At 41.5% G+C, this 27,597-nt stretch overlaps 1 protein-coding gene across 1 annotated transcript in view; it reads right to left on the bottom strand.

Annotated features, from left to right (window-relative positions):
* The window catches only part of Sema5a (semaphorin 5A), a 263,102-nt gene that overhangs the window by 64,392 nt on the left and 171,113 nt on the right, over window positions 1–27,597 (bottom strand). The window contains exons 10-11 of the mRNA XM_035439159.1: window positions 12,907–13,114; window positions 3,918–4,035 (exon numbers count right to left, since the gene is read on the bottom strand). Of these exons, the coding sequence (XP_035295050.1) occupies window positions 3,918–4,035; window positions 12,907–13,114 (326 nt within the window). The remainder of the gene's footprint in view (window positions 1–3,917; window positions 4,036–12,906; window positions 13,115–27,597) is intronic.

Genomic DNA, 27,597 nt, shown 5'->3' with positions numbered 1-27,597 from the left:
CACACCCTCTGGAAGGGTAACAAGTGCTTAAACCACCGAGCCACCTCTCCAATCCCTCCTACTATTTTTCTTTTATGGCAAAACTGGCCTTAAGTGTTTATCTGGACATCTTTGTTTCAGAATTACTAGAACTTGCTTTATTTCCATATTCATTTATATTTGCTTCCAGTGTCTGCATGAAGCAGGATATTGGATAAGCTCCTCAGGAAGCTTTGCCTCATGTTAGGACATCAATTTAATATCTACTGTAAGCTTATCTCTTCAGATGAATTATAAGGAAAGAGTGTACCTTTCCAAAGGACTTGGCTGCATTTCCATATGACACCTAGGGCTGATCTCTACCTAGTGCCTGTGAGTCCCAGTTAGTTTATCAGTAAAACAAAGCAATAGTGCCTGTCTCTGGATATCACCATGGACATGAAACAACCCACCGGCCAAGTAGGAGGCAACACTTGCAGAGTCAACAGCACAGTTCCTAGAAACAGAATGACACTTAAGGGGAATCCCTACCCAGGAACACCACAAAAGATCTCAGTATCTGGGGTAATGAAAGCAGTGAAGGAGCATATGGGTCCTGTCCTGGGGGTCACACCTTAGAAAAGGCCATTATCGAGACGTGCCTTCCAAAGTTGGTTGTGATCAGGAGACTGGCCCAAGCTCAGGCATAAGTAAAAAGATGGTTTACATGAACAAACTCCCTTTCCTTGGCCAGGGACAGATGTATGTCTCCTCTCCTCTTCTCTTTTTTCCTTCCCTCTCCTCCCCTCCCCTCCCTTCCCCTACTCTCCTCTCCTCATCTCCTCTTTGTCTCCCATATGAATTTTTATTGCAAAATGCATAAACGATGTCTCATCTGCTCTCCGAATATATAGGGCAGGTTGGGCCATTCTTCTCTTTATCATTCCATCATTTAAGAAGAGGCTGAGATCTGGGAAGTCTTATTTCTCTATATCAGAGCCTACCAGAAACTCTAGATATGAAGCCTGGCTTCTTTCCTAATGGTTATAGACCCCTGGGGAAATACAACACAAGTTTATCTGTTGCCATCTAAATGTAGACTTTGGTTCCAGCCACTGCCTAAGTACTTTTTGATCTAGGTTCCTAATTACACAGTTGTCCTGAGTAGAACCATCAATGGGAGACACTGAGAGGCTTATCTGGTCCATGGGTTTTGCTGGTTCTTGCAGGGCATATGTTGAAATCAAAGATTCATTGTATTGCATCACATGATATAGTGCATCTACCCCAAAGGACATAAGTGAATTTCAGGTAGATTCCTAAGACTACAGGACCCCTGGTTTACAACATTGCAACACAGGCAAGGACATGTACTTGATCTTGGTCTGCATATGACAGATTAAGTACATTACTTAAGCACCTCAACTCTCTTAACTGGACAGAAATATTTCTAATTATATTTCTTAAGGAAATAGCATATTCTACAGCATGTCAGCAAACTATTTCACAGTCTTTTAGAGTAAAAATGTGTAGGCATTTTAACACTGGTCCTCTTTAGTGGAAAATAGGTGTGCTTTTCAAAAACAAAAGCCCTAGAGAACTCCTGGTATGGTTTGAGGTGCCTCTTCTAAACTTCAAGTGTTGCCATGGTGATAGCATAGTTCTGCTTGCTGTGTGTAAAGATGGAGGCAAGCATCCTTCAGAAGGAACAAGAAACATTAACTGATTGCAAAATCCTCTTGGTATTTACTATGTCTAAAACCATTTGGCATCTTAGAACCCATTCCACACTGCACCGACCAGGTCAGACACACCCTGATGACACAGCCCTAGCCTACCAAGTGTGCATTCCTGGGTGTAGGCCTCAGTATGGAAAGTTCAACTAAAGAGACTATATTAAAATGACAGCAACATATAAAATACACACTTTAGAATCAATATCCTACCAAAATCATGAAATGTGCATATCACAGATTTATCTTATGAATGAAATCTTTCCTTTTATTGAGATAAAAGAGCAAATAACATAGAAGTATCATTTAAAAGTAAAAAGTTTAAAACCTAAGTAAGATAATTGTTGATTTTTCCCTTTTAGTATTCTTCCCTTGTCAAATCCATTGGGAAGGAGGATGGGATTCCATAAAATAGACACACCCATGTCTAGAAAAACAGATCTCGTTATGTGTAACTGACACTAGGAATGTGGTCATATCTTCGGGCTGTGATTTAAGTACAACGGCATGTCCACACTGTCTTTAACTATCATTTTGGTCATGCCTCAAGCATTGGATCCCTCCATTTCACAGTATTTTTCCTGTAGGACACCCAAGACATTCAGCTATTATAAAGCAAGTACATGGGGGTAAATTTCCTTCTGCATAATTATGTGAGCTGGAGATTCTCACATATCTAGCCATAGGTGCAGGAGAAATATTCTTACTATTAAGACAGACTGCAGTTATGTTATCTGCCTCTTACATCCTCTTTAACCATTAAAAATCCAGGACATCAGGCTGCAGGAGGATGCACTGACTGACTATCCATGAGGACACATCTGCACAGACTGACATTTGGGATGCCACTCATTGCATTTTTTGCCTTCTACATAAAATTTAAGTTGACTGTCTTTGTGCTCTTAACGTGTTTAAAACTGAGAAAGATTTCCTCAATTCATGGTATTCTTTTCAAACCATTTTCAAGAGATATGGAAGAGAAATTCACTTTTAAAATCAAAGACCTAGCACTACAAAGACAAAAGGTCTAAGTCAATGGTTCTCAACCTTCCTAATACTATGACCTTTTAATAGAGTTCTTTATGTTGTAGTGGCCCCCAACCATAAAATTATTCTCCTTGGCATTTCATAACTATAATATCGCTACTATTATGAATTGTAATGTAAATATCTGATATACAGGCTATCTGATATATGACCCCATCTTATGACCCCTTCAGGGGTCTCAACTCAGAGATTGAGAACCACTGTTCTAAGATTAGAATCCCTGTTGGGAGCACTGAACGCCTAGACACTATGATGTCCACACAGACTCCTTTGTATGAAGGACTCACCACCCACAGGAATGTTTTGGAAGGAGGCTGATCTTCCACGTTTTACTCTGCTTCATTTCCTTACAATCAGAAGGAAGGACAGACTTCATTAGCACATGGTTTAGATAAGGAAGGGGCACTTTCTGCAAGTTGTATTGGCCACTGAGAAGCCTGAGGTGCATTTAATGTATCCAGGACAAGTAAAACCCCTGCCTTCCAGTGGTGCTCAGAACTAGGTGGAAGAGACCCACAGCTATGTGACACAGAATGAATAATGGCCCCAGCACTTGGAGTACATTAGTCTTGGTAGTTACTGATCATATGCTAGAATGTCAGAAAGAAGACAGAAATAAAGGAAAACTGGTTTCTCCAAGTGGTGGTCCAAACAGACACCCTGAACAAACAGTGAGATTTGCTTTTCTTGGATTCAGGGCTTGGCTGTAAATACAGGCCAGTTTCTCTTCATTCCTCGGGGTCCCATATGGGAATGTGCACAAGGCTGCTTCTTCCAGGCCTTCCGGTGACCCTGACCAAGGTCTATGAATCTGCTCCACATGGGGCCACAGTAATATGCTTTAATTTAGTCTTCAAATCTTTACTTATGTCAGCTTCTGGAATTACAGCCCCCTGGGGAAATGAAGGGGTGCGGAAGTTCACATTTTATTGGTATAACAGGGACAAGCGTCCACACCGAACTCTACCAAAAAATAAAAACTGTAAAAAGCAGGATCTTATCATGCTCAATAGTGCTGTTGTATCTTAAGTACTTTAAATCAATATAAAGTGGGTAAGATCACCTGTGTGTCCTATCCTGCAAGCCAGGAATAGAAGAAAATTAGAAAGCACAAATTCGTTCCCAGTTTACGACAGCAGATCCACTTGCTTTTGGAAGCTGGATGGGGTGGGCACGTACCGGACAGGTAGTGATGCTCTGCTCCCACTGTGTCATGCTCAGACTCTCCTCCAGGCTCGTGCACTTCTTCATCACCACATCCCAGCCACAGTAAGGGTCCTGGGCACCAATACAGGCACTGAAAACACACATGAGGATACACTGACTGTGCAGATCAGTTACTGTCGGAGAACACCCACAGGACATTTCTGGGGATATGGAGGTCTTTCAAATGTGAACTATGAAGCAGACATAGGTGAGGTGGGGACTCAGGGAGGGACTGAAAGTCCCATGCTTCCTGATTTGACGTTACCTGGCTGTGGTGGGCTAACTGGGATTGAGCTGGTATTGAACTAGCTCAAGTGGACACACCATGACCCTAACCCTAATCCTAACCCAACCCTAACCCCGTTTTCATCATTATGTGTGACTACAGCACAGCCACGGTTAGAGAGCCATTCAAAGCACTCAAGTTCCTTCTTCTTCTTTTGTTGTTGTTGCTTTTATTAAAGTAACATGACCACCAGGTAAAATCCAGCTTCCCTAAGGGAAGACTTCTGATAGACTTCCTCTTCTGCTCAGGAACCTCCTCTCCTGCAAAGTCACAAGGTTTCTGCACTAGAGTGAAGGGTTTGGGCTCAGAAACTCTGCCTATAATAACAGCCGTCTTTCTACAGTGCTGAGTGTTCTGGTTGTTTTTTAATGTTCCATCTCTTTACATATTACAACTGCAGTCCAAACACAAATACCCATTCAGTAGAAAGTCACCAAATTATAATTTCCTCCTTTTCTACCCTAATCCGATCACTATGACTTCTTATTTTTGGAAGGTGAATGTTTTAAAGAGGCCATATAGAAAAGATGAGTTTCTGATGGATGTAGTCCAAGTGGCATTTCTTTTTTATATTTTCATTTCTTTATTCTTGAACTCAATAAGAATACAAGAATAAAAATTAAAAAAACCCAATGTGTTTGAGGTACTTGATTGGAAACAATCATATCAACATGATGAAAAACTTGGGTAAAACCAACTATTAGTATGATTTTATCTGCTCTTTTGACAATAATTTTGTTCCTTAGATTTAAATACTTGCTATCCTAAGACAAAAAATATTAATGTTTAATATACTACAACATAATTATCAAGTGTAGAATTGTTACCGGGCAAAGGAAACCATATCAGCAGAATCATTTTAAAATAGTTCTGTCAGTTATGAAAACAGTTATGAAAAACTGTTGAACACAATCATTTCCCCCAAATCTTTATTCCTCCCTGCTACATATAAAAGACAGAAGGTTCTGGAAAAGTCTCATTTGGGAAGTGCTCATGTGGGTGGGATACCAGAATTTGAAGCAGTAGAGGCTAGTCTCCAAAGCCTAATGGGATACCAGAGTTTGAAGCAGTAGAGGCTAGTCTCCAAAGCCTGATGGGAATACCAGAGTTTGAAGCAGTAGAGGCTAGTCTCCAAAGACTGAGGACCAAGTCAAGAGCTTTTGAGAACCATTGAAGATTAGACTGCCCTGAAAATCCTATACACCTCAAAGGGCAAATCAAACACTGAGAAGAAATTATTTTTTTTGCACATATTCGAGCCTCTTCATTTGCTCAGAAAGATAAAGCGCTTGGCGAAGAATTTGTGGCAAAGAGCAGAATCTTGTCCAATTGGTGCAGCTGTGTAAAAGCAATCTATGAACCTGCCAATTCATCTTCAGTTTGGCTCAGCCTGCCTTAACTTACCGTGTTTTATGTGTTTTAGGTTGTCTATATGTTGCCAAGCCTGATCTTGAATTGGATATCCCAATTCCTCAGTATTCCAGGTCCTGGGACATTAGCAAAAACTGCCACGTCCAAGTGGCATGTTTGTTTTTTGACTTGCAGGTAAAAGACAGGAATGTTTTGTAGCCAATTTTCAAAGGAGTGTTCCTATAGTTCAAAAGATCACTCATGGGCAATGTCATTGCAGAAGGACCTAACCCTAATGGACAGTAACACTTCAAGGAAGAAAAGGAACCCTGTTGTCCTGAATTCTTACCATGTGCTAAACTATCAGTCTCTGCTGTCACTGTTATGACCACAGACCCAGAGATTCTGCGAGTTCTTGCCCACTGTCACACACTGATGGCTACATAGGGTCCAAATGAGTCCCAAGTTTATAATGTTTTCATACTTAAGATGTTTTCATGGGAATGGTTCTATCCTTAAAATCATGAGTTCAGTAAATTATACAGCAAAAAAAAAAAAAATCTTAGTGGGAGCTCGATCACGGCTGCTATTGACAATTGTGGAGCAGGTTGGGAGCCAAGGATGCTGCTGCAGCTTGGGTTTTTCATGGGACTGTTTGCACAGCTAGAACCTGAAGCTCAAAGATAGGACGACAGTGGGGTAGCCATTAGGTGGACATCTGTATTCTTAGTAGGGCCTTTCAGCTGTGTTTTTCCACTGACGAATGAATGAAACTACCTAGATGACTGGTTAGAACACACTGATTGCTTAGATTTCCATTTAGACCAGCATCATCATGTCTTTATTTTTTTTTTGCAGTTCTTTTTTAGTTAATTTTTTATTTATTTTACATACCAACCACAGATTCCCCTCCCTCTTCTCCTTTCGCTTCCTCCCCCATCTTCTTCTTACCTCCCATCTACTCCTCAGAAAGGGTAAGGCCTCCCATGGGAGTCAAAAAAGCATGGCATATCAAGTTGAGGCAGGACCAAGCTCCTCCCACTGCCTCAAGGCTGAGCAAGGTGTCCCATCACAGGGAATAGGTTCCAAAGAGCCAGCTTATGTACCAGGGATAGATCATAGTCCTACTTCTAGGGGTCCCACAAACAGACCAAGCTACATAACTGTCACCCACATGCAAAGGGTCTATGTCGGTTCCATGCAGGTTCCCTAGCTGTTGGTCTAGAGTCTGTGAGCTCAGGTCAGCTGTCTTTGTAGCTTTCCCTGTCATGATCTTGCCCTCCCCCTGCCCCTCCTCTCATATAATCCCATCTGCTTCCATCAGTTACTGGGTGAAGATTCTATGATGACAAATTATGGTAACCACCAATATGATTACAGGAGAAGACCAGATCAGTCACCTTCTCTACTAGAGCTGGGGGGTTTTAGCTGAGGTCATCTTTGTGGATTCCTGGGAGTTTCCCTGGCACCAGTTTTCTCCATAACCCCCAATGGTGCCCTCTATCAAGATAGCTCTTTCATTGCTCTCCCTCTCCATCCCTCTCCCAACTTGGCCACCCAGATACCTCCTGTTCCCATCTGCCTCCTCTCCTTTATGCCCCCATCCCAGTTCCAGTTTACCCAGGAAATCTCATCTAATTCCCCTTCCCAGAGCATCTTTAAATATGCAACAGGAAAGAGAACCCCAGAATGTTGGCTAGCTAAAGCAACTAAGGGAAACTCAGAGCCTATAGGAGTCAATTTTACCTGTAGAGTATTTTTAGCACACTTGACTGCTCTTAGAAACCTGTTTGCTGCCCCACAACTATAGCAGTACCATGATCACACAAAAATAGTTCACAAATAAGAGACAAGGAAGAAAATCACTTGTGATTCAGAGATGTAGGGAGGAAATCTTGGTCCTGGAGAAGACAGGTAGTCCACAGTGCCTCTATATGATGTTGTGCATACATTTGTTTTCACTGTGAACCTGGACCAATATTTGTTATTGTTGCTGGAGGAAGATCCATCTAGAAATGGAGGCTTACTTCATGAGACCCAGTAAGGAGATCAGTCCTAGAAATTTTGCATGTATAACACTACATTACTTTTAGTGAGATGACTATTAAATAGTGCATGCTTCATATCCCGCTTACATCAAGTCTGTGTCTTTTCCCAATCCCAATCACAAGGCACGATAAGGTCATGTGTAATTATTAGCACTGGTGGAGGTCAGAGAAGTGTTTTTTCTGGTTTACAACACATTTTGGAAACTTCCTTTTTACTTTGGTAAGGTTCATGGGGTGTTACAATAATGCTAAAAAATATTTTGTTCCAGCATGAACCGACCTGAGATCCATCTTACAGAGAGCTTTGTGCCACTATAAATAGCATGTGAGTACATGTGACTTCTGCCCCCCTCTTTATTTAGACAGTTACAATCATGGCAGGCATAGAGAAGTTGCCACAGTCATGATTTAATGGCTTCAAAGTAACACACTGTGTGAAAAAGCGATTGAATGTGTCTGTCATGTCCTGGTGCTTAGTTCTAGAATCTGAGAAAACCAGTTATAATTCAGATATGGCTTAGAAATAATTGGACGTCAGTTGAGAGGATTAATTCCTAGCATGGTCTAGGATCAGGTTTAATGATAAATCCATTTTGAAATAAAATGTAATACAACCCCAAGAACCTTTGACTCTGTTCTACATTAGATATTCAGATAATTTTATTTATGGCAGAATTTCTCATTAGACTCCGAGCCCTACACAGGCAGGGTCAGGGATGTATCATCTGTCATCATACACTCCGGAACTGGCTTCGTGTTTGGAATGGATTAAATGCTATAGATACTTTGTGAATGAACTGCTGAAGGAAACACACAGATCTTACAGGTTAAGCGAATGAATGCCACTGTAGTTAAAACTTCAGGACACCGAGACTTGGAAATCAATAAATTAATTGCAGAAGGAGAGTATTTACTTTGTAAAGTGAGTGTTCATCAGAAGGTCCTCCTGGATGCTTGTACAATATGCAACCTGTTGACTGAAGACGTATCACTGGGCCCATGGAGGATGCTGTTATTTTTCTCCGCATGCTATATGCTTTCCCACAGTGCACATAGTGTCTTCAGAGACCATTTAATTAATAACAGTGACAACCTATTAAGTCTACCTTTGCAAACTTTGTCCTTTAAAGCAATGAGTGTCCTATAGTATTTAATTTCCATACTAATTTCCTTAATGAGGTATTAATCCTTTAGCTTAATGACACTATTACACACTAACTGAATTAATAGTGACCAGATACAAGCTCTGCCCAATGAAGCCTAAGACTTTTTCTTAATGGTCCCATCTTTCTTTCTAGTTTTATCCAGTACAATTCTAGAGGTGTCCATTTATCATTTCATATATGAGCTGTGTCTGATCCTGGGCCGACTTTTCTCTTCTCCACAATTATGTCATACAACAGAAGGACCAAAGGGTAATGGCTTCCATTCTTCTTGCTATTTGTATCACCATACCTTTCGACAATTTCAGAAAATGTACCCCCCCTCCCCGCGCCCACTAGGTTATGAAAAGAGCAGAGGAGGCAGAAGCAGGGTCTATGTGTGAATTCATCAAATACATACTGAGACTCTTTTAAGGTGCACATAGAGCTCGAGGCCAAAGGAACCTAGAACCAGAGACCAACCAGGCCTTCGGGTCAGGCCTCTGCAGCAAGATAGAACCTGTGCTCTTCTTAGTTTCTGCTCCAAGACTGCAATCATTGCTGCTTACACACGTTCTCTTTGATTCAGATGGATCCCTCAAATCCAGAATGCAAGCTCTATGACTGGTGGGCTAATCTTATCTCACAAAGTACAAGGAGTGTCAAATTAAAAAAAAAAAAAAGCAATGCATGGGAGTTTCCCAAAGTTTCAGGATTCTACAAGATTCAGTGTATATTAGGTTTTGTATCCACAACTTTATCATTTATTTACTAAGTTTAGTAACACACATATATATATATATATATATATATATATATATATATATATATATATATCATCCAGTCAAAAGACATGCTGCTTTAACTGAGGAATTAATGAATGAAAGTCTATAGACCACATGTACCCTGACGAGAAGGCGCCATATGGAAGATGGTGCCAGCATATGAGGGTAAGAAGATATGAAGATCTCACTGCCAGCAAGTTCTATGTTCCTGGTCCTATACTTTCTGTCTTGACTCCAGCAGCTCCACATGAAATCCACCCCTATCTGTGGTGACTTCTCTGCACCAAGAGCAAACCGTCAATATCACATAGTTTTGGGGGGCACACAGGCTGGCCCTGATCTCCATGTGTCACTGAAGGAGGTATGTGACTTTAAGCAGGACACTGACAGCTAGACTTCCACAACTTCATCTGAACAATGAGAATGGAATAGTGCTTTACTTTCAGAGTTGGCTCAATAATCAAGGAAACTGTGATAGGAATGCAAAACCTACTGTGAAATTGTATGAATTGTCTTTGGAAAACAGAGAAGCAATGAAGGGAAAATATAAAGATTTTCTGATGCACATTTCCTCTTCAAAATGTCATATTTACATTTCAGGCACATTATTTACATAATCTGACTTTCTCTTTTTAAATATTGCAAGATTTCATTTCTGAAATTGATTTCCTAAAGCTAAAACCAAATTATTGATATTTTACTACAGAATGGCGTTTGGCAAAGAAATTATCACATAACCCTGTTATTAGTCTATTACCAATCAGTGTACTTCATTAAGCATATTTCTGGAAAATTAAAACTGTTTCTCTAAAAAAATTCTATTTTTCCTATAATTCATTAATAAATTCCCAAGCATGTAGTGTTTACAAAACAGAGTCTTCTTGTGAGTTTTAACTGGGTAGGCTTTCTCATGCTTCCATATGAAGAGGACCCTTAGAGAAGCCCGTTAGAAGACACACAGAGGGATGCTTGGTTCACAGTCTTGAGTTTCCTTCTCAGATGGAATACTAAGAGCCAAACAAAAGCCTCCCAACTGTGGCACACAGAAGCCCAGTATATCAGCTCACAATGGAGCTATGATCTCTTGCTGTCTCACTCTGAGCAAGTGAAAAATAAACAGAGGAGAGATTCAGCTAAGAGAGAAAAAAGAGTGTGTCCTCTCCTGTGGGGACTGATGAAGACACACACGTGACCTTATTCTCCTCAAAGGAAGCAATAACTGCTCACTTCTGGCACCTGCACCTGGTGGCCCCAGCCTCTGAGGATTCAAGATGGTGTTGATGGACCATGGCATGAAAGACAGTGGGCACCATACCTCTCTTGGTAATAGGACTGTCCTTTAGGGGTTTTAGTGCTATGAAGAGACACCATGACCATGGTAACTCTTATAAAGAAAACATTTAATTAGGGTGGCTCACATATAGTTTCAGAGGTTCAGTCCATCATCATCATGGCAGGGAGCCTTGCAGCCAACAGGCAGATGCAGCTGAGAGTCCTACATTTTGCAGGCAACAGGAAGTCAGTTGAAATAGTGGGCAGTATCCTGAGCATAGGAAAACTCAAAGGCCACCCCTACAGTGACACACTTTCTCCAGCAAGGCCATACCCACTCCAACAAAGTCATGCCTCCTAATAGAGCCACTCCTTGTGAGATTATGGGGGCCAACTAATATTCAAACTACCACACTGACCCACGATTTAGTTTACCGAGTTGAAGAGAGCTGAGGTGACCTAGACTCATTTAAGGCAAGTGTAGAGAAAGCAATAGATTATGTCATGCTTTGCAACTGCACTCCTATTTAGTGCCAGAAACATCTCACATGACACAGGTCCATGTTGTCCTGACTGTTATCCTGTTCTGTCCCCAACAAGTCCCCAGGAGAACTTCGTTCTAACAAAGCAATCAAGGCTTGGAAATTTGGTACCCTTTCAGCCATACTCATCTAGAATATTGCTCTGGGCTAGTCCACAATGTCCCTGTTATCCACTGAATGCTCACCATTTAGGAAGTAGTGGCATCCACCTCAGACTAGACTTAAAGAAATTTACACAGGAACAAGTTTCAGATGACAGCCATTGGTTAGAAAGTTAGAAATCAGACATACACAAAAGAGGGTGGCTGATAAATGTCACTATCCACTAACAAGGTTCACACTACAATTGCTCAATAAGAGTACCCTGATAGTATTCTTTAACTCTTTCCAATACCAAGGAATGTCATACAGATTTCATTTTATGAAGTAATCCTGGATGGAAATGTGTAATAGTTACACATAAAAATAAATAAAAAACCTTTCTTCTACATAAGAACATGCAAAGACCTTGAGATTTTACAATCTATACATCATCCCATTTGATTCTATAGAAAGTCACATGTGTGAGGTGAGACAGTGAGGCTAAAGTACTTTCGGAGTCATGGCCAAAACTATCTACATCAGGTATACTATGAATTTCCTGCCTCAGGCTCCCTGTATAGAAACAGAATGACCTGTATGTGGCAGAGTCTTACAAGAAGTACAGTAAAAATTTCACTTCTACATAAACCTTCAGGTATGCCTTACTCAGGGGGATGGACATGAACAAAGCTTCCAAGCCCCCCTAGAGCAGAACTGTGCCAGAGGCCAGGATACATTTCCAGTTACCAACACGTTAAACATTACAGTACTAGTTAAGTTTACGAAGTTCACAGTCCCCACCATTTCTAAGAATCCGGGCCTGCATGTTTCCAAACAAAACTTCAGAGCACACTGTGGTCAACACTGGACACTCCTTAGTGAATAAGAGGACAGGGCATGGGGTGTGAAAAGCCCCGAGGACACTTGGCTTTCCCTGTACCTCCGGGATCTCCATCCCTTCACTGCTGCCTACATGATGATGGAACCTGAGGAATAAACTGAAGCCAAGGCTGCAAGCGAGCAGGATGATGAGCTGCCGATGGTCTACGAAGATGAAACTTTTTGGACCAGCATCAGTGCTACTTCCCAGCAGGCTCTAAGAATAAGAGCACCGGCTCCCTCTATCTCACATTCTCTCTCTCCTCCTCCCTCTGCCCACCTCACTCCTGCCCCCACCCCATGTGTGTGCAGGCATGTGTCTGTATTCAAATAAAATATTAAATTATGCTGGGACATTAAGGGTTATTATATACTGACTAATTCTTTTTCACATCTATGACTGATGCCAATTACTACCTGCAGGTTTCCTCCAATGACAACCAGGGATTAGCAGAATCAGAGTAACCCATTTCCACGAAAGACCCTGTATCCTGGAATGTAAGATGCACACACTTCCGGTTTTAGGGTATTCAGAAGGCTTCTTGGCAAAAGTGTTCCCACCCTGGGGATTCCTCACCTGCGTGTTTGGTGGAAGTAGCACCTCTTCAGGGGGATCTTGGCCACATGCTCCTGCAGCCCCACGAACAGGACACTCTGGCTATGGAGGATCTGCAGGCTCCTGATGGGCTCCCTCCTCCTCTCTGGGAAAAGCTCAATTTCTTCCAGCAAGCAGCTGCCCGAGGTCTGACTCAGGGGAGCCCGTACTTTCTTAATGGTACCATAATCTGCAAAGACAAGACCGGAAGGAAATAAGGCTTGCAGGTAGCAAAGCCATGCTCGGATAAGTGGAGTATGCACACAGCCATGATCATCAGCCCATGACATCATCTGAGCATCTTTCAATAATGCAGAGACCACTTCAATGGGCTGATGACACGGATATAATTTCATCACTAGACCCAAGATAAAAGAGAAATGGGTGTTTATTGGGGAACAATTACACAGAAAAATGCAAAGAACCACCTGAGCATTTCAATGCCCTTCCTACTGGATCCGCTGACATCAAAAAGAGTGGGCAAAGGAAGGCCACGCCTGAAGTTCCTCTCTTTGTGCTTCTGTTTGCCTGAAGCCACACCCAAAGGGGTGTAGCCACTGTTAGAGGTCCACAGACCAGAAGCCTACAATGGGTCCCTGTGGACAAAGGGTTCAAGGTGTTGTCAAAGAGCTGCAGTGGTACAGTGTGAGAACAGCTCATCTACCACTGAGCTCATCTACTACTGCCTCCTCAGTGGCAAGCCCAGGAACTAGGGCCATGCTAACCCTCATAAGAATGGAGAGGAAAGGAAACAACATATATTTGTTTGGAATCTTTTTACATAGATCGAGTCCTTGGCCTGGTTTGTCTAAAATGTTTTTGTTCTGAAAGTGCAGGGAGAAAGGCAGATTATCTCTCCAACTATCTGTTGTTAGTCACTGAATGCCAGCTGAGAGGGAAGAACCTCTGGTGAATGGTGACTACTCAAGACACAGCTGAAGCTTAGTTTGGGGCCTGTGCTTGTCTCTGGAACTCTCTACAGGAAGAACAGACACTCCTATGATGCCAACCCCAGGGCATGTCTGACTAACCCATGGGCAAACGAAGCAATCAAAGCAAGAAAACCACTTCAAAAAGAAAACAAAGAATAACACCACCACCCCCAAACCAAAGAGAACTACTTCTATGTCATTGTAAAAAATCAAAGACTTAAAGATTTGTATAAATACTAAAGTTTACAATAAAATACAGCCTTTATGTAACCATTTGCTCTGATACATAAGGTGTAATGTACAAAATTTAATTATTAGTGACAGATTTAATTGTATTTTTGCCTTTGGGGGAAAAAGCAGATCTTTTCTGATTTTCAGTAATTTCAAAAAGATTCTATTTTTCACTTAGACAGCATTAGCCAATTTAAATACAATCAGTTGTAACCATCTCTCCCTGGTGAGCAAGTATGGCTTTTAATAAGTCAGGGACTTCTATGAACCCAGCTGCATCCACCCAAAGTGATTGAAGTCTAGGTTCTCTGTACCTTGGGATCAACTGTGTTTGGAGAGACAGTGTTTTAAGATGTAATTGAGATAAATGTGCTCAGTGTAGGTCCTCCTCTGATGTGACCAGTGTCCTCACAAGAACAAGAGGCCAACACACACACACACACACACACACACACACACACACACACACACACACACACACACACACACACACAGAGGAGGACCATGTGAGGACTCAGAGAAGAAGGCGTTTACATGTGAAGGATACAGAGAATAGGATAAAGGAAGCCTGGGGCATTTCACCATTGACCCCGGGCCCCCACAGCTGTTGTCACACTACAGAGTCTCTAGGATTCCTTCTGGTGATCCCAGAAGATTCATCTATCTATCTATCTATCTATCTATCTATCTATCTATCATCTATCTATCTATCTATCCATCCATCTATCCATCCACCTATCTATCTCCAAGTAAAAAGTCAAGAAACACAAAAAGTAGAGTTGGTTATCCAGATAATTTTTTCAGAGCAATTTCAAAACTTTATTATTTTTCTAAAATACTATAATTCAAATTTTAATCCACTTTGTAAAGTTTACATTAGGAAATGGGAATACAACATGGTGGTAGACACCTCCTAAACATGCACAAGGTAACCCCTGTACAGCAGAAAGAATAAATAAATATGTTAGATTAAATTGTTTTAACCTTGTATAATCACATGATTCATATTGTAAGCAGACTCTTAGTTTTAATTATTTTCATATTACTGCATATATGAATATACACATAATACATGACTATGGATATATTGACACATACATAAATTACACAATTACACACGCACACCTGTGACATAGAGAAGTTATAGTTATATGTAGTTATAGGACAGGTAAAATTTTGATAATGTGTTTGGTTTAAAATATAATAATTCCCATAGAAGATGTTATTGTTCAGACCTTTGTTCTGATGTCTCTGCTGGGCTTTGGGGAGAAATCAGTACTAAATGAGTACTCACCAGTGAAATGTGAAGAACCCAAGGAAAATGTCTGTTTATAACATTTGTGTGCGTGCATATGTGTGAGACAGACAGGGGTTGCGTGTGTGTGTGTGTGTGTGTGTGTGTGTGTGTGTGTGTGTGTGTGTGTGTGTGTGTGTGTGTGAAGAGAGAGAGAGAGAGAGAGAGAGAGAGAGAGGCATGAGACAGGGGTATATATGCATGCATGTGTGTATGTGTGACAGAGAGAGAGGGGTGTGTGTGAGTGCATGTGTGTGAGAGAGGGGGTTTATACACATGCATGTGTATGTATGAGAGAGGGTAGAGTGTGTTTGTGTGTGTGTGTGTGTGTGTGTGTGTGTGAGAGAGAGAGAGAGAGAGAGAGAGAGAGAGAGAGAGAGAGAGAGAGGGAGAGAGAGAGACAGAGACAGAGACAGAGACAGAGACAGAGGTGTAGGTCAGCAAGCTCATGGGCACATGCAAGGAGGTTATTAGGGGATCGGCTCTATCCCTGTCTGCTTGCTTTCTTGAGTCAGGGACAAGGTTTCTCACTGAATCTGGAGCTAGACTGGCAGCCACCAAGCTTGAGCGCCTCTCCTGTTTCTGGTGACCCCAGTGGGGTTACAGACATGTGTGACCACACCAACTTTTCACCAGTTTCTGGGGATTTGAACACAGGTCTTCATTCTTCTGTAGTGAGGACTCCATTTCCCCATCCCTATATTGAACTTTTTAGTGCAGAGTTTCTGGGATTTAGTTTTGCAAGCATTTCAAAAGTAACATAAAAACATATTTTGCAGCAAGGGGATGAATGATGGAGAGGAAAAAGGTAAGGAAAAGAAACAGTCAATAAGCAACATTTGTTATCATTGTGTGGAAACAATTCTTGTCTTTTATTATTTGGGCATGATCACATAATCTTCAACTTACTGCATCTTAACCATGATGAAATGGAAGCTCAAGGCATACATGAAAGTCATATGTTATATGAAAAAATTGCCTAATCTTAATACACCTATGATGAAAGATGACTCAGAAAATTTAATATATTTTAAGAACAGCAGCCAAACACTCTGCTAACGCACAGGAAGGATACACATGTTTTGCCTGAAATGTAATAATGATTTTAGAAGACAGAGATGTTCAAGACACAGATGCATGGCTTCACTTTATAAGTAAAGGACAATATTCCTGCCAACAAATAAAGGTAAATTTTTCTGGGAAGATGGATAAAGATGGAGATATTCTCACAAAGTGCTAAGTCTATTATTTGTGCTCTGTTCTTTATCACATCTCTAAAGTCTGTCATATTTTAAGGGGATGTGTTCTAGTTAAGTTTCCATGCACTGAATACAGAACAGACGTAAAGGCACGAGGCATCTTGGACAATAGACCCCTGTGATGGACAGAGATTCACTGTGGACTCCAGGACACTCACCCAGGAAGCTAAGTGACTTTATTTCTCATTGTACTCGAGGCCTGGTCTGCTATTATGTCGCTGTAATGCAGAGGCATTTTTGTCTGTGTGTGTTTGTCTCATCGACCCAGTAACTGCAAAGATACAGGAAGCCTTTGTATTTGCATCTGCTACCATCCAAGCATTACCAGTGCGGTAATGATGAAATACCTCCTCCCACTCACTGGGCAGCCTGTTACTATAGCAACAGATCATTATATAAAGTTCATTAATTTAGCTAGCTGCTATCCCAATGTGGCAGACACCTAATACATTACCAAAGTTCTTTCTCTTAACTTGAAATCTGAGCAAATGGATTAAATGGCTGTTGGCACTAAGAATCAGTATTACGTTTATATAGCAAAGGGGAATTCAGGCAAAAACATAGGTCTTGGTGGCCAGTACAGTAAAATCTGTCTAAAAAACAGATTTTAATTAACTTTTTTTAAATCAGATTCAAATTACTTTTCCCTAAGAAGAATATGATCACCAGCCGAGACATTTCAATCATGTATTACATGTAATACTCGTTAATTTCAAATAATTCTATTCAACCACAGTCTACAAAGCCAGATGTCACAGCACACAGGCTACCTTATTCATTGTATCCTTTCTGACTTGCAGAACAGTGCTTGACACACAGTAGGTACTAAGTTAGTGCTTGAGGCTCACTAGGTGCAATAGACACCAACTGCCCAGACTGGTCAAACAGCTCTAACATTTATAAGCCTATGTAACCCCTGTCTCTCAGCCAGTACCCATTCCACAGTGTTGGGGCCACTAAGTGAATTTATAGAGAACACTGAGCCATCATGCCTTCCTTGCTACTGCCTGGCCTGCTGTGGAACATACAGCCCAGCCAGCTACCTAAACCCATTAGTACTCACTCCACATAAGCAGAGGGAAATGATATTTCTTTTATAGCAACTTTGATTGCCTTGCAAAACACAACTTCAATGGCCCTTTCAGTAGACTGAATCATAAGCTGGTGCTCACAGGAAATTTACCACTGGAGTTTCCTGTGAATAAAAACCATATTACATTTAAAACAAGAATGCAATTAATGGAGTCCCACGGGTATCCTTTCTGAAGCTCTCATCTAAGCTCACAGCTTAAATCTAACTCCAGCCATTCTGTTAAGGAAGCAATTCGGGTTTCTAAGAGGAAATTACTTGCCTTGGATTTATTGTATCTGAATTACCAAACAACCACCCAGTTGGCAGCCCTTGTCTGACATGGACCAGGCAACACTGCAGTCTAAATTATCCCCTCACCCCCAGTGGTAAGATTTACACTGTGTCTGCTCCCATTAGTTATCGATTAAGATAGTTAAGAAAATCTGTGCTAAGCGTTTTTGCACCTATGAAACATTAATTTAAAAGAAGAATGATAAGCCTTTCCTCAACAAAATCGGAAAATTGTTTTGTCATTCTTCTCAGTTGCTTCTTTACACTCATTATAAAATAATGCCTGATGGACCGAGCGGTTTGGAAGCTCGAGTCTGTGATCTCTCTTCAAGCATGGTTGTATCCATCCCTATATCTATAAGACAAGCTGAGGTCTCTACTACTGGACTAGAGCTCTCCACCCAGGTTCAAAGAATTTGTGCCTCACACTGAGACCGACCATGCACAAGAGCTCAGGATACAAAACAGAACTAAGGGTCTCTTCTTCATACCTAATGTGTCTCAGCACCAGAGGGTCTCCCCTCTGTACCTAATGTGTCTTAGCACCAGATGTCAAAGATTTGGGTGCTAGGATGAAATGCTCAGTGGGGCCATCCCACCTTTCAGCTTCATCTCCTCCCTCCCCAGCCACAGTTCCAGTGGCTTGATTGCCTGAGCTCAGCTTCCCAAACACGCAGACCCTCTTCTCCAGCCGCATGCATTGACTATTCTGCACTTTCCCGAGAAGACCCTCCCTCCGCTCTTTCTCAGGGAGCACCTCTAGGAGATGGTACCTCTCATCTCTACTCCAAGCTGCTTCTGACCTGTAATCTGGGCACCAATGCAAGGTAATTCTTGATTCAATGCAGGCAGTTTGTGAGATCAAACCACAGAACAGACATCTGTATTTTTCTATGGTGTCAGCTTCCCTTGACATCAATTGGTGACCTTCTTTCCCATCACTGATATCCTGTCTGTTGAGCACACAATAAGGTGCCAGGTGGGATTTACTGAATGAAGGAATCTTCAGGGTTTCCTATTTCTTCGCTAGAAGACATTCCTCTAAGTTCAGCCTAGAACTTCCCATACTTCTGTTGTTTTTAATCCTGGATAATAGCAGAGAAGCATGTAATTAAAATTCTGCCATTTGTTTGAGGAACTCTGGTAAATACATTGTCCATTGATTTCTATGCACCTCTTTTGCTATGTTTGTCCCTGAAACACAGCAGAAAGGCAGAGAGCTGATATGCTTATGGGGCAGGAATTTGAAAGGGAAGTTGTGATGAGAGCAGCCCTCTAACTGTAGTAGGTTGGTTCCCAAGGCTTATAATATCAGCATGCATACTCAGCTGTTCTTAAAGTGGATATTTCCAGTGCAGCACTGGATACTGGGATTCAGGAAGGATGCAATATGGCAAAGACCAAAGTGACTACTGCCAACTCCAGGTGGACCTATGCAAGGAGTCTAAGATGGAACTAGTGATTAATGGCTACTGATTTCAGGCCACGTTACTATGGATGGCAACAGGAGAGTCGTTCAGTTGAGGTCAGGCTTCTAGAAAAGAGATTTCTTGGACATCCCTGTGACCCCAAGGAAGCATCATATAAAGCACTGGGCTCAATTATTGTACCTTCTGTATATTCACCATAGTTATGACACTGATGATGGGGAGGAGAAGGGCGACAGGGCCAAGAGTATTCCCTCTATTCCAGAAATAATGTCTTGTATGTTAAAACTCCCACAGAAACAGGAAGGACCAGTAGGCAGGGTGTGACCATCTAGTTCTGGGTGGCAGGAAATGGACAGGCATCTCTTCATTCTAGTGAGAAACTGTGCAGCAGACAGTGTGGCGTGGATATCATCCACAAGCTTGTGTGTTTGAACAGTTGGTCCCCAGCTGGTGGCACAGTTTTGGGGAAGTTGTGATGTTGCTTGGATATGAGACCCAGCTGGCAGACATAGGCTTCTACAGGTGGAACTTAAAGGTTAAAGACAAGCTTCATTCCAGACCAAATTCTCTCTCTGCTCCCTGGCTGCCACAGGGTCTCCCAGATATGCACTGTAGCTCAAGCCTCATGCAGATTTGAGAATTCTTACTTCTTTTAGGTATTTTGTCACACAGTGGTTATAACATTTCCCATTGACCTCTAGCTCATAAAGGGGAGGGATAATGTTAACTCAACATATGCTTGAAAATCAGGCTAAAATCTTACTCCAAGCCATGTGTCCATTTCTTTTCTATAAAGACCTCATTTAGTACTAATTTCCTCCTGTGATTAGGCACATTAGCTAACATCAGAAGAGTTGTATTTAATGTGGATTTGCCCCATTATCCAGAGATTTGTGGCAAATCTCTCTGCAACTCAGCTTGCAAACTCCTTCAAATCAAGGGACCAGTCTTCAGTTGCACTTAGTTGAAGACTTACAACAATAATTAACAGTTGGCTACTTGCCATTCCTCAAGAAGCTAAGAATCACATGTTCTCACCATTTAACCCCCAAAGAAAAGGCAACAGGCATATTTATTATCCTGATGGTGCAATTTCACAGTGCACAGAATATATACATGTCAGAGTATCAAGTGGTGCACCTTACACACAGGTTTTTCTAAAGTGCTGCAATGGAACCTAAGGCCTTAACCATGATAGTAAGAAAGTGCTCTGCCACTGACCCAGATGTCTAATGCATATAAAATACTCAGGCATGCAAAAAGTTCACTCTGTAAAAATGCTTGCCATACAAGCATGCATTCCCCAAAAACCACTTTAAAAAGCCGGGAAGGAAGATGCTTGCTGAGAATCCCAGCACTGGGAGGTAGAGACACAAGGATTTCTGTGTCTTGTTGGCTAGCAAGCCTTGTTTGACTACCAAGTTTCAGGCCAATTGGCTTCTCAGAAACAGAGTAAATACCACTTGAGGAAGAAAACGAAGTCTGAACTATGGCATCTGCATGCATATTCATGGATAGATGTACACAAACACACACAGATATCTCCGACATAAACATGTGTACCCCACATGAACACACACACACACACACACACACACAGAGAGAGAGAGAGAGAGAGAGAGAGAGAGAGAGAGAGAGAGAGAGAGAGCGAGAGCTTAGGTGTCAACTCTGATCAAGACTGATAGCCTAGTTGTCACACCTGTTAGTATTTAGGCATCTGTACTGGCCTGCCTTTGGAGTTCTAACAAGATAGGCCCTCAGCTGCTGCCATTAAGAGCACCACCTGTGCCTATTCAATATGTTCCCTTTATGGGCCCAGCATGTTTCTGCTGTGCCACCCTGCTGATACAATATGTTCCTTTTAAAAGGGCCCTGCCCACCTCCTCTCTCTCTCTCTCTCTCTCTCTCTCTCTCTCTCTCTCTCTCTCTCTCTCTCTCTGCCTCTCTTTACTCTTTCCCGATGCTTCTGTTCTCCAGAGGCTGGTCTTCCCTCTCCCCTTTCCCCTTCTGATGATCATTTCCCCCTAATAAAAAACCCTTCCACTTGAACTCTGTTGCATGGCATCTTTCCCTCTCCAGTCGCTTTTTAAAAATTACAAGGAAAGGACAGCACTGTTCTGTAACAAAGGACCTATAGATTGCTCAACTCCTCAAGCCAACCACTCAGTATTGGTTCACCACCCAACAAGGCCTACTTCATTTCTGACACAGAATGGCCAAGCATTTGCATTACATAAGCATCAACCAGTTCATTTGTTTATTTACTGGTGGTCTGGGTCTTGCAACTGCTACAACAACTTCAACCTACGGAGTCTTCCTGTTGTTTGAACCCTCAGGTCTGTGCCTCCTGATTTCTTGGAAGCAAGAAAGGTGTCACCTGGCAGAATTACTTTTCACTGTATGTGGGAGGTGTGAACTGCAGTGAATGTGTTAGACGGTGGTGTGGGGGTCAATAATGGAGCGGAACAGTTTTTATTATCTAGTCCTTCTCCAAAGGTTTCTGAGGTCCATATGAACAAATGGTCCCTAGTGTTACCATTGCCTGCAGCTCAGTACAGTACTGTGTCATTGTCAGGGTCTGTGGGCCCCATGTGTAATAGGCTATTCCATCCAGGTTAATCTATCTACTGAAGGATAGTGTATAATAAAGTGTGTATATTCTTTGCCAGTTGTCTTCCTAGGACACTACCAGCTTTGTATAATATTGGCATAGAGTCCCCATACCCCCCCTCCTTTCTCATCTTCAGACGGGGATTTAGTTTGAGGGTAAAAAGTTTTGAGGCAAGAAAAGGCTCCATATGGAATATGGATTGGGATTTCATTGTTGTCTTTCTAAGAGGAACAGGACAAGGGAATGGAAAAGGTAGAAAAGAAAAACAAGAAAAATGGCAGACAGCTACCCATACCTTAGGAAACCCAATGTGGCAAAGGACTCATCTTATGTGTGACCTTCAAAGAAACACCTTCACCAAATGTGCTGGAAATTCTGAACACAAACCAGAGGCTTAATTAGTATAAACTCTAGGGAGCCTTGTGCACTTGCTAGGCCTGGAATCAGGAGCTTCCAGAGGTGAAATGAGGATCTGAGAGTCAGGAAAGCCATACCGCTCCCGGAGGACAGGCATGACACGTGAGCTTAAACACATCATGTGCAGAATAGCTCTAAAGTGTGACCCCACTACCAAGATGAAAAGCTGGGATGTTGACCCGCTGCCTACTACCCACAGAATGGACACAATTTCCTGGGCTCTTCTGGCCACTGATTTCCGAGGTGATTTCCAATCTGGTTCTGTAAATCTTTCTATGTAACTCCAGTATGTGACACTCTAAACCAGGAGCACTTAGAAGGCAAGTTACAAAGTCTTAAACAAATTTGCTGTTTTCTTTAACCAAAATGTGCAATTTAGGTGGCTGTTCAAGTTCCTTTGATTCAAATCAGACATATCTGGGCATCTTTAGCATCAAGGCAGAAGAAAATGGACCAGGAAATAAGATGTAAGGGTCAAGAGATGGGACCGGAAGGGTGGCATTTCCCACAGGCTACAGGAATGGTCCTCTGCTAACTGACATGGTGTGAACCATAGTTCAAAGGACAACATGGAATTCACAAGTACAGAATTTTCCACAGGCCCATAGTACACAGGGCAGAAGTCAAATCCAGGTCACTGGAATTGGGTAAGAAGTCAGAGATGAGTGAAGACAAACGTTGAGTCAGTGCTGAGTCTGGCATCTACTGTATACTGTGTACCGAAGGCCAGGAAGGTTCTAGAATCTGAGGAACTTGACTGTAAAGACCACAGAGTCCCTGAAACCAGCTGCCAGGACCTCTGACACATGTCAGATCTTTAATAAAGCCCTACCTAGTCAGCTCTTAACTCAGGCAGAGGAAGGTGAGCCTCCCAGAGATGCTGTGAAGTGCTGACAATATTTAAGCAATTCTGAATCAGAGGAAAGAATTATACTTTATTTCAAGGAACAGCCACTCGTTGTAAAGACTGGCCTTTAAAGACCCAATTTGCCAAGGGCAAGTCCAGACCTCTGCAATGGAAACATTTCCTTCCACTTTTAGCAGGTGCTCTGATAAGCGCAAGGTCAGAGCTTTAAAATTAATCAAATGATCATATCACTGAGGGCCCAAGGGAAGCCCTGGCCCTAGTAATTAACTTAGGAGATCTCTTCAAATGCTGTGAGAATTCCATGAGGATGTTCGAATGTTCAGATAATGACCAGATTTTCATTATTGTCTTAAATAGATGGGGAAAGTCACACGAAAACCCCTGCTCAGTTCCGCAATGCAAACACTTTTTTGTTTGGGTTTTGTTGTTGTTGTTGTTGTTATTTGTCTATTTTTCTGGGCTTAGCTAGGAATCACTCTCATGGACTTTAACTAACTACAGACAACTGTGAGTAATTGATGTCCGTGTGGTAATAATGCCACTCATTCACTTATGATTCCTAGAGATTTCTTTACTTACTGGCAACTCTGACCCAAAATGAAATACTCCTCTTCAAGTTTTAATTTTGTCATTCCATTCTATCACAGCAACAACAACAAAAACAACAACAAAATAATGAAGAGCTTCTTTCATTGTTTTCCCTGTTCATAGCTCCCTTTTGCCTGATAATTTTTTACTTGTCTATAGGTGTCTAAAATATGTATATGACTCAAACATTTGCTGGTAACAAATCATGAAGATTTTTGGAATGTGACTCCTTGGTATACATATAAGTTTTACTAATTATTAATTATAAGAGTAAGATTTGCATAGGATGAGTTAGATATGCTTGTTTATTTTTTATATAAAGTACTAAACCATAGCTGAAATTTTCTGCTACATCTTCATTTCCTCAGATATTTTGACTTTATAATTATCCATTTCTAGAACATTGCTTCTCATAAATATGCAGTACAAAATGGAAGAAGTATGTTTAGGGCCATTTCAGAAATTATATTTTAATGGTTTCTTATAAAACCCCAGTCAGCAACTCAAATAACAATTTTTCAAATATTCTATCACAATACAAGCCAAAGATGTACTGAAGAAGGCAATGTGTAAGAGAGAATTAAAATAATTTGCTTTCCATAATTAAACCATTAGGTTTTCTGTATGATCAATGCATTTCATAGATATAGCAAGATCACTATAATTTATAACATCTAATATTCTCAAATCTATATGGCAGTGTTTTGGAAGCATTCATGGTTGTATATAGCATGGCACAGTGCAGCGCTCTCAAGAGATGTGTTTGGAACCTGGGTTGTATTTAAGCTGTATAATGTGACATGGCAAGTGCTGACGAAATAGGAAATAGGTCAGGTTCACAGCACATTTGATTTTGAATTAAATTTTGATTGCATGTTCAGAAAACTTTTTATCATCACAGCACTTTCTATGACACCTACATTCAATTCTATGGTGCTACTTATAGTTTAAGAAGCTAGAGTCTAGCCATGAATCAGGAAACGGAGAGCGAACGTATCGCTAAAATGTACCTCAGTACTTGGAATACCCAAGGGTCACCTCTTCACCAAAGAGTCCAGTTCAGATTGAGCAGAACTATCCAGTCAAAGTGATAAAGGCTTGCTTCCCAGGGTTTGGATCTGGGAGTAATTGCCGTTCCAGCAGCAACAATGACAAAGTGACAGAAGCTGAGCCAGGAGCCAGGAAAAGAATTGCTAGAATCACTGGAATAACAGTGCTGAAACTCTATTTGGTCAAATAAATAGCCATGTAAAAACTGAAAAAAGAAATACAGAGCAAGTAGAGATGGGTCACGTATGTTTTTGGGCATCATTATTCTACAGAGAGTTGAGAGTTGAGGATGTAATTTCTATGGTAAAAGAGAAAGATGAGAGGGTGTGATGGTTCCCTTTCCTGGCAGCTTGGGGGGATGGGGAACTGGCTAGGGAGGTGGTGGAGCACAGCTCTGGCTTTTGAGGCCACTCCCACAGGTGGATCCTGAGAGCTTTGACCTCAAGGGACTAATATCCCAAGAAACTCAAGACACCACAAGTGTCCAGGGGAGGCAGTGAAAAACGCGAAGTAGGGAGTGGAGGAAGTATGTCAGTAGGGGAGTGTCCTTGGGACTCCATCTTGCCCTAACTTTATCTGGTCTCCTCCTTTTCCTGTTTCTTGTGTGCCAAGAAGTAATGGGTAGCCTCTGTCTCAACAGGGCATCCTGTGTGTGCTTTACCTTACAGATGCTCTCATCAAACTATGCCATGCATACTCCTGTCTGATCAGAGGCATATCAAAGGGAAAACAAATCATAAAGCAATTTTTAAAACATGTCAATATTTCCCATGGAAGAAACAGTCACCAAATGCTGACCATGGCAAATGGACTAATGGGACCTTTTACTGGGACATCCTTGCTACCTTTGAGAACCTCTATTCTCAAGAACGTGAAGAATCTTTTCATCATATTATTTTGTACATTCGTCACTAATAGTTTACTGGGCCTTCTCTTTGAATTATCTCAGGATAAAACATGTACTAAAACTTCTTGGTAGTGTCTTGCCATATGGACTCCAATAACTGGTGCATTGGAGTGGAGCTACTTTCTATAATTTCCACAAGAAAAGAGCTTAGAATGGCCTTTCACAGAAGTAGAGATCTAGATTAGGCACATCAGGGAAATGGGGTTGTGGGGGGAGCTGGGACATTGTATGAACGTCATTAAAACTCTTCAGAGTCATGACATCATCTCACACAGAAACACAGCATGCTAACCAGGTGTGTTGATAAGCCAGGGACAACTGTTTTGGAAACAGGAAGCCACCCCTCTCTACTGCTTAATTTCTATCAATATGCAGTAAGACTAAAAGGGTTGTATGAAACTATCTACCAAGAAAGATCTATAGGAGTAACAATTTGTATTTTGATTTTTTTGGTTGTTCAAAGACCAAAATCTTTACTACTTGAGGCAATACTCAATCAACATTGACCATGTGAAACATGAAAGATACCAAGCACCTGCCTTAGGCTGACCTGAAACGCAAGGAGGGAGAAAGCAGACCACAAAGAAAATAGCAAAAACGCCTTTTCCATAAAGGTAGACATTATCTACATCCTGTATAGAATAATACACTGAGAAAATTACTAACTTGTAGCTAACAACTTCATATTATTCTGTTGTTAGGAAACTAGGCACAAGCTACTAAAATTATATAGGAAACATGCCTTTAAAATCAGACATTAAAATCAAACGAGTAATGTCTCCATATTTAATCAAAACAATTATCTGTTTACATAGTATTTTAAGTGGTTTGGCATGTTTTACACTGTTTTCAGTAGTAGAGTGTTTGTTCTAATTGGGCCTAACACAAACTAATTTTGTTCACTGAGTGTAGGGCATTGTACAATACTGTGGGGCAAAGGGCAAAGAGGAAAAGAGAAGGAGGACAGCCAGTGTGCACTTGAAATTTGCCTCTAGGGACAGTTATAAAGTGGCAGTCTTCATGGACCTATCAGTGTTAGCTTTGGTGCTGGGCAGATGGCTCAGCAGGCATATTACGCACTTGCAATGAAATCATGAAATTATGAGACTTCAGATTCCTAGTCTGTTTGTAATCCTAGTGTGTGCAATATAGAGGTGGGTCCCTGAGGAAGATGGGGAGCTTAGCCTAGTCAGCAAGTTCTGGGTTCAAGTGAGAGACCCTGTGTATGAGGGATGGGGTAAATATCAAGGAAGACATCTCATGTCTCTGGCCCCCACTAGAGCACCCAAATCTACACATGGCCCCTATATGCAAAAATGCATACACACCCATTGCCATCACACACAAGCAAAACATACCAAAGACAAACATACCACATTCTGGGGGTGTTAGTGTGACAGATACTTTCTCTCACAGTTCTGGATGCAATGATATGGAAATGAAGTCTTCAAGGATTCATTTAATTGCCCTGAAGCTCTCATTGTCATACACTGGTAGTGTTCTTGCCCTGTAGCTGGGACACTGTTGCTTGAATCATGTTGTTTTTTGATTCCATCCTGGCCCTCACTTATCCTGTAAGCAATCCAGTCATGTTGGATTAGAGGTAACCTAAAACTCATTTAACCTCATGCTGCCTTAACTGAGAACATCCTCAAACACCCCATTTCCCAGTGAGGTCACACCTGAGACTGTGGGAGTAACGTGTGTGTGTGTGTGTGTGTGT

The sequence above is a fragment of the Cricetulus griseus genome, chromosome 2 (genome assembly GCF_003668045.3).
Source record: "Cricetulus griseus strain 17A/GY chromosome 2, alternate assembly CriGri-PICRH-1.0, whole genome shotgun sequence".
NCBI classification, from domain to species: Eukaryota; Metazoa; Chordata; class Mammalia; order Rodentia; family Cricetidae; genus Cricetulus; species Cricetulus griseus.
The sequence above is the reverse complement of the archived record's forward strand: the minus strand, read 5'-3'. Positions and strand labels throughout refer to the sequence as shown.